Source organism: Hoplias malabaricus, chromosome 8 (genome assembly GCF_029633855.1).
Source record: "Hoplias malabaricus isolate fHopMal1 chromosome 8, fHopMal1.hap1, whole genome shotgun sequence".
Taxonomy (NCBI): domain Eukaryota; kingdom Metazoa; phylum Chordata; class Actinopteri; order Characiformes; family Erythrinidae; genus Hoplias; species Hoplias malabaricus.
Genome location: NC_089807.1, coordinates 35,841,199 through 35,850,048, shown reverse-complemented (window position 1 = coordinate 35,850,048; position 8,850 = coordinate 35,841,199). Strand labels below are relative to the sequence as shown.

At 36.7% G+C, this 8,850-nt stretch overlaps 1 protein-coding gene across 1 annotated transcript in view; it reads left to right on the top strand.

Annotated features, from left to right (window-relative positions):
* Positions 1-204: 204 nt before the first annotated feature.
* tspan15 (tetraspanin 15) overlaps positions 205-8,850 on the top strand; it is a 34,803-nt gene continuing 26,157 nt past the window's right edge. The window contains exon 1 of the mRNA XM_066679928.1: positions 205-360. Coding sequence (XP_066536025.1) covers positions 277-360 — 84 coding nt within the window. The 5' untranslated portion in view covers positions 205-276. The remainder of the gene's footprint in view (positions 361-8,850) is intronic.

Genomic DNA, 8,850 nt, shown 5'->3' with positions numbered 1-8,850 from the left:
TTAGAAATAAAGCCCCAGATTTCGATTAAACCTGGGGCTTATATCCATCTTCACCGCTGATAAACCCAACGTAGACTGAACAATTGTTTGACACAATACGAAAGCGAAATAAAGATGTACGCTCTGATTGGGCCATTCAGCCGTCAGTCATCTGTCCTCCAGCCCATGAAAGGACTTGGAGAGAAAAGGGGCTTTCCCACTGGGTTCCAGGTGCTCGACGCCAAGAAGGAAGCGTCCAGGAAAATTATGAAAAGAGCAAGTTAAGGGGTTTCAGATATGGCAGACGATACCCGCTATTGTGAGAGGTGCTCCTACGTCTTCCTCAAATTGACTTTAATCGTGTACGCCACGATTTTCTGGGTGAGTTTCCCTCTCTGTGTAAACACAGGTTCTTTTCTGGTGCGGCAGTATGAATAACCGTGTTGCAAATCAGGAATACGATGTCTATATGTGTAGAATCGTTGGGAAAGCGCTGGTTTCGGAGTTGGTTTTGTTGTTTTGGAGGGAATTTGGCGATTTTGTTTACTACACTATTTATTCACCTGCAATGGCGTCGTTGACCACACCTTTCAGAGTGTGTTTTTAACGCGTCCACCTCCTCCATACTACACACCTATTACACTGGCTCGTCCATTCAGTTTCCATTAAAGGTGCACCAGGTGTGTTTATTTCATCCTAGCTTGTAACCTTAAATTTCGAGAATCGCGACTGAAAATAATGATACTGAGCAGTAATATAAGCTCAAGTGTATTTTGTGGATGAGAAAACCTGTTTGAAATGTATGGAAATCCCAACCAGAATGGTTGTATTTGTTGTTGTGGATCACTTGCATGGCCACTGGAGACTAGGTTAAATAATAATACATTATATAGAGCATTAATACATTAATTAATTCAGATTCATTAAGGTCCAGTTAGAGACATGTCGTGTACATTTATAATCATCAACATTTGAATGTCAAATCAAATTACAGTTACACTAACAAGTCCATATATTTAATAATATTTGTCAGTTTTCACACAGAATTGGATGAATTGTAAAAAAAAAAAAAAAAAACTCAAAATGAAGTATTGCTTATCATTTCAAGTCAAATAAAAACATTTGCATATTGAGTGGACAGTGGCTGGACAAACTTTTTAAAAACTCTGTCTGCACTGCTGTGTCTCATCCACTAAAAAAACATTGTACCTGTTTTGTCAGTGCCTCTAAAATTTAATTATCCAGTCACTCCTCTGCATATTGTATTGCCTCCATCTTCCTGTTATAGGCTAATTGATTCTTAATTAACACAACTGGAAATCAGAGTTAGTTCTATAATAACACAGTATTTATGTACATACTCTGATTTCCAATATAAATATTTTATGCTACATGTAATGCACTATTGTTTAATCGAGCATGTTTACATGCATCTGATAAATCCAGGAAATCAATTTTTAATTAAATCTGAACCTATGTCCGAGTCACTCAGTAATTAGGCTCTTTCAGAATATAGGGGGTGCATCTTTAACGTTGCTTAGCAATCACCAGTATACCTCCTCATATCAGAGCCGTTTTCTATTTAACAATATCTGTGTCGCAAAGCCTGGCCTTCAGCCTCAGAAGGATCCTCAAAGCATAACATTATTGCATAAGACTAACTGAAACTAATCTGGAGACAATTGTTTCCAGAGAGTATAGTGTGATTTCCCTCTGTGAGATATGTACACAATTAATTGTCATAAACGTATATCGAGAGCATCCTTAAAACCTCTCATATAGAAGGCTGCATTGCTTGGTGCTGTTTACAAAGGATCCTTCACCTTAGAGCAGCCTTGAGTGACGTAACAGACGAAAATTGCTGCCTTCTAAGGCTGCAGCCTAGACTTTGGAAGGCAGTGATAGGAGTCCCTTTACTCCTAAATATTTATTTAGGTGTTTATATTGCGCAAAACGGAGTCAGTAATCACTGTTTCCTAGTTGTAGGCTGAAATATGTATTTAGAGTATGTTTCTGAGAAGCTTGTGTTATAATCAGCAGTAAGGATGTACATGTGGTGAAAAGCCAGATTAATGAGTTAAAAGTTGAGGCTGATCTAAGAAATGAGTGTTCATTCTTTAGGACAATTTAAAAAAATCAGATAACTGACAAAATTCAAAATCCGTTCAAAAACATAACAGCAATCGGCAATCTACATTAATAATAATAATAAAAAAAGATGCTGATCCTAGATGTTGTCAGCTGTTTAAAGGTTATTTTGAGAAATTTTAATGTCAAGTTAATTCAGTTTGTTTTTTTACAGGAATTTTGCCCTAACATGTTCCTGGTTGAAAGGTTTCTGTTCCTCCATCTAGCTGTGTAATATTTGTTTCTGCCCCATGTAACCTGAAAATATAATAGAATATTTACTTCATTGATCACTTGTTTCTCTGCCTCATTCTTATCTAGATTATGTTTTGATTACTTCTGACTTTCATAATGGCTTCATGTTTATGTTTGCAACTTTGCACAATAGAGAGTGTGATGGGGATGGTTTCTTTAACTTTCTGGGAAGCAGAATACTTTTTTGTAAGTATATTTGTGACTGTGCATACAGTTAGCCATTATCAAGGGCTTAGGATCCAAAATTCGACTGCCAGGTGGTTTGGGGCTTTCTCCGGCCCAAACATCCACGGCTGGGGTGACCTTACATAAGGCATTTAACCTGCGACTGCTCTCTGGGCACAGAGTTGGCTGCCTGCTGTTCTGTGTGTGTGCTCACTGCCAGAGTGTGTGTATTCACTGGTTAAATGCAGAGTCACAGTTTTATTGTACATAAACGCAGGTTCACATTGAATTGGTTTCATTTTCAGATCCTCACTGCAAAAGTGCATAAGATTTGTGGTTGTTGAGTGTTCGTTTGAAAATTGGCTATGAGCTGACAGTTCCTAATGACAAATCTGGACATGCCTAACCATTCCAGTCCTGGGAGTTAGTTAAGTCCTGGGACTTTTCAGCTGGAGAATGTCCAAACTTTTGTACTGACCACAGTTAATATCATCATCTTTGCCACTTAATCCATTTCAGGGTTACAGTATAAATATATGTATATTATTGTATAATTTGTTTTCTTTTATTGCTATATTCATAAACATAGCTTTCCAGGTAGGACTTCTCCAAGTATTTCTTGTTAGGGGTAAAGATGGTAGCGCCTCTTCCGCTAAATCTCATCATCTTCACTTACGTACAAATGCAAATAGCCCTCCTTGCACCAGCTGGTGAGGGACTGGAAAGTTCACACACTCCACGCTTGCTTAGGGACACTCTTACAACTGGCTTGTCACCAAGGCCACTTTGCTTGCAAAATGAATTAGTGAGAGGCTAGAAATATTATATTTCATTTTGGGGTTAAGTAGCCAAGGAAGTGAAAAGGCGACAAGGTCCAGCTTGGAGTCACAGTAATAAAATATAACCCCAGCATGTTTTTCTCTAGAAGATGTTTTGGCCTGATGTAGCAGAGGCATAGCAGAATGTGTGTGTAGTGCTAAATACTCAACCTCTGCCACTGGGCAAATTGTAATAAGCAAGATACTTTCACACTTCTCATGTAAACATTCAGTATATATCTTAAATATATACTGAATGCCATATAGTGAGACTACTAAAAGTAGTAGATAAATAAGTAATGGATTTAAAAGCATGGGTAGATGAAGTAACCAGCATTAATGATACAATGGGATATTGATTCATTAGCTACAGTTACAACATTTATCTTGTGACTTACATCCCCTGTCAAACTGGTAATAGCATGACTTGAGACCTGTTTGAGAAAGAGAACTTAGCGGAGTACTGGATGAAATCCTCAATTAGAAATCTGGAGAAAAAAAATGTGTGTAGGAAAATGAACTGTTTGATATAGACTTGAAAAAGAAAAACAAAGAAAAGCTGCTGGGCCACTCAGCCACACAATCAAACATGGCTTGAATAAGCTTGAAAAACCCAGAAACAGTCCAAAAAAAAAAAACCAGACTCATAAAGATGTAAACCTTTCATCAGTATGAACACTAGAAAGGCATTGCTTTCTCCAAAGTTGTGGGAGAAAGAGGTACATTAATGTCTTTGAAAGAAGTAATATTTAAGACCATTTTAAAGGTATTTTTAATTTATTGACATGACAGTGTACTGTGTTTTATACACCTATAAAATCTATCATGCATAAAATAAGGAGTCAACATTTTGGCTTTGACAAATGTCTCAAATTGGGGAATATAAACAGCCAGAGTTTATTACGTCATAAACCTATGAAAACAATCCCCTTAAGCTGCAGGGTGGGACTTTTTAAGTCCCTGGTGAGCAGCTGAGGGTTAAGTGCAGACAGAAGCTGGGACTATTAGCAGATTTATAGATGTATGCATACTGCACAAACTGAATAACTACAATGTATGCAATTCTGATCAACAGAGATGAGTTTGTAGCAGTTTAATGCCTATAATACAAGGCAACGACATCATCTCTGAAACCTGAACTGCATTGAGGTAATATGATGACATGTAGAATATCTCATGTGCCCATAAAAGGGAATGCTTTCAGACACCTTGGGTATGACTTCACCATGCAGCACAACAATGACCCAAAACATGAGTTCATCAGCTCAAAAAAGTAGAAGGTTAAGAACTAGTAGAGTTTCCTTCAACTTTTATTCTATCAATCAATACATACCACTTGAAGTCAAGAGTCATCAAGGGCAAATGAGTGTGAAGATAAGGTCTTCAAAAACATCTCTAGAACCAATAAATAAAAACTTAATTAAGGAGCCTTAGGGGGCCCTTCTAATGATCTTTTTAATGGATGGTTCTTAACGAAATCAGTCTATAAATAAGATGAGCTGGAAGAATCTTCAAAGTAAAAGAATTTCCACATAATTTAGAACTCAACAAATAACACTTTGAGTAAAAAAAAAAAAAGGTTGGCTTCAAACACTTTGTGGACACTTTTTAAAAAAAGATGCTAATATGATGTTCATATCTTTACGTTTCAGGTTATTTGTAAGATTTGAAAAATGTGAATGATTTTAAATCTGAATGTTGCATAAAATATAAACAATTGTTGCAAGAATAAACAATAAATGAAATTCAGTATATTTCATATTTGAGAAGCAGTGACTATATCTTAGTAATCAGAAAGCTTTCCATAGTAGTTTTATTTTAGGAAATGGCTATGAATAAGTATAATGGCAATTAATTATGTTTTCTTTTTAGCTTAAACACTGAAAATTAAATGTTAACCTATCAGACATTTGCTTTCTCGTCATTTTCTCTATAAATGCCCTCGTAAATTTTATAAGTTCTATGGTCTGTGGAAATCAAATGTAGGAGTTTGTGTTCAAGGTTTTTTTCTCTCTCCTTATCTTTAAATATTCTGATGCATTTTGGAGCTGTGGGTAATTAAAGGTCAGTGTCTGCGAAAGAGCAAATACAAATGAGTGTCACAGCCTTTAACCTGATCTGTTCTCTGGCACTGTTTTTCAGGTAAACATCTTTTGCTCTTGTACCTACTATCAGTCCAGCACTGTTAGCCTGTAGAGTTTAGCCCACTCGCTGTATGAAATACAATTTAGGTTACACCCCAGGACTCTGTGATGCTTGTTTATTTTACTGGCTCAAAGCTCTCCATTTAAAGATAAAAATAATTCCAAATACATTTTTTTTTTCTTTTTCTTTAAATGGACCTCCTATATAATCTGCATTACTGTTTACACTAGTACTATAACAATCTTATGCAGACCGTGAAACAGAAATTTAGTAGTTTGTTAAATTCATTTGAAAGGCAATGGTTTGTTTTGGTTCATTTATATAAATTCTGTGTACAAGTGTTGGTGGCATTCTTAGAATTTAAAATAGACTGTACCACCAATGAAGAAACTCTACAACAAAATGTGAGGTTTTTTTTAACAATGTTATTGACAGTGACAACTCCCATGTTCACTGGCCGTCAGTAACCTGTTTTTCCTCTTAGCACAGCATACATTACCAAACTGATCACTGTGTTTGTAATTCGAATGTTATTTTGAAAATATACTTGATGTTGGTGGGGAATATTGATCAATTGAAAAGAATTTAGAATTTACTTATGTAAATACTTCTTTTAGAGTTTAGCTCATTGTTGTGTTCTTTTCATGAGGGTGCAATTTATGCAAAACATTATTCAAAAGATGAGAACAGGTTATTTCCAAGTAAGTGTTCCTCTTCATTTGCAGGCTTCATTTGTAAAATGAATTTCTTTGTGCATACATAAAGCATACAGACAAGACTTTACATTAATTTGATGTCAACGTTTTCAGGTAGAGAGGGGGCCTTTGTTGAATCTTTGCTGAAGTGGTGTCGCAGGAGTTCAAAGCGTTTGTCAGAGGTACCCAGTAATTTGGAATAGTAGTGGAGTAGAATTAGAATTTTCCCCTGTCTGGTTTGTGGCAGATATGCTTTGGTGTTTGTAAATACAGAGTATCGTCTCTATGCAGGAGGTTATAGTTCTCTAAACTGGTACATAAATTTGCTATGTTTGTGTTATGTATATATTCCACTTCAATGTTACTGGATCCTTTGAATTATAAGAGATATAAATATTGCTAAACCAGCAAGCTAAATATTGCACTTTCAACTCAAAGCGAATCTAATACTAGCTTCTCAAGCTACATGCTATTGTTGCAAAAAACCAACCAGCCAAGCAGGGGTTAGGGTTTCACTGCCATTCACCATGTTTGTTTACATCTTGTTTGAGAGAAACTGCCGCCTGCTCTTGCAATGTAGAAGATTGAGCAACCTGAACGTGTGCAATGTTTCTTTCAGGGTGGATTGTGGGGATTTTAAGGACTAACAATGATCAAGCACAGGAAAATCAATGAAAAATGTCATTATGTGTGAGGTGTCTCATGTTCCCAACATCGGTTAGGATTGTAAAGTTCTGCAGTGTGGGCCAGGCATAGCATAACTACTTAAAAACCTAATTTAACTACAAGTGTTTGACAGATCTTAAAGTTTGTTATGAGGTATTTTGAGTTCAAAAGACCTACAGCATACAATCAAATTTATTTCAGGTATTAGGTTAATGTAACCCAAAGTAATTATAAACAGCTTTTCTTGAGTTTTCTTGCCTGTTTAATCTTTTAGCTAGTATTAAAGTTAAATATCACTGCAGTAGCAGTACCTGCTTAAGGCAGCCATTTTAGTAATCTCCCCTCTCCTGGCTGAAAGCTGGACGTAAACAGATTTCATGACCACCCAGAAAGATACTAACTTTAGCCTGCTAATGGCAGGAATGGCACTATTATGCAGTGCTTCTTGTTTATTTTCTAGAGGAGATCTGCACATGCTTCAACTTGTCATTTTGAGAATATAAACACTGGGCCCCACGTGTCCCACACTTCACTGAGCCACTTTTAAATCCCACTCATATGACACAGTTAGAGGATTCAGGACTTACCTCAAATGCCTGCCCTTTGCATAACACAAGCAAGCTGGCATTTCATATTCAAGATGACGTGCTTCCCTGTGCCTCTTCCATCATTTGCTAACACACGTGCCATGTGGAGATACAGCAGCCTTTGTGTTGTGCTGAATTATTGTGCCTGGGTGGCTTTGTATTGCCATTTCACCACTATAGGCAGAATTCTGGGAACTCATTGTTGATGAATGCACACTCTTTTGAATTGGTTAAAGGCCATCATTGGCACACAGTCATGCCAGTTCTCTGTGAGTTGAACAGTTTGGCTTGGGAGAAGTCAATTATCTGATTTGCCTGAAGGAACACAATGTTTTCTAGGCTAAATATTAATTTCTCCAAAATGGTAAGGTAAATGTTCCTGAACTTTAACATCTTTAAAAAGAAGATATGTTAGAGATGCTTATCAGGCTGTTATGAAAACAAAGGACTTTCAAGTAAGACTAATTTTTATATTCTGTTAGGCTTTCAAACATATTAATATAACTTAGAGTATGGCTTTGCAATTAATAGAAAATGAATCGAAATTGACATTTAGAACTTCAAATTGACATCTTGCCTATATCGAATTTATCAATTTTATACTGCCCAGCTCTGCCTCATTATCAACAATTATTGCCTCAAAGCAATTGTGTATTATGGTGTTCCGTGCCGTACCCCACACACCTATACAACACGTAAAGGCTCAACCATGAAAAACGTGAATTGGCATATTTAAAAATAAGAAATACAGTACACCAAATTACTATGTGAATAAAGTAATGCAGATATACGTTTTAAATCAAAATCTTCATTGGTTTCCTCAGGAGACTGCTAACCATGGCAAATATGTTTTGGGGTATCTCCCAAAACCCTTCACACAGCTCCATGGTCCTGGGGTTTTGGGTTCAAAACCCACCTCGGGTCACTGTCTGTGAGGAGTTTGGTGTTCTCCAAAAACACATGTTGGTGGGTGGATTTGCTATTAGAAACATCCAGATTTTTGAGTGGGTGAGTGAATGTGAGTGTGTGAAACTCTGCGATGGACTGGCTGCCCGTTCAAAGTGTTTCTGCTTTGCACCCAATGATTCCGGCTGGACTCTGTACCTATTGCAACTCAGGTGGTTACAGAATATGAATGAGTGAAATAAAAGACAAAAAACACTTTGAACATCTAGCTCACTCATGCTGTGAAAAAATTTGGACTCTACCAAGATGCGCTCATTACATGGATCAAGTGTTTGGGATTGGGGAAGCATATGTGTAGAGGGAACTAGACCTTCAGGGACAAAGTTGGGAAACAAATTGGACAAATTCATACTTAAAAAGCTTGATATGACTAATATTAAAAAAAAACAAATGCTAAGAATGCTTGCTAAGAATTGATTTGCTCTGCTTGTTAATTTTATTGTTAAA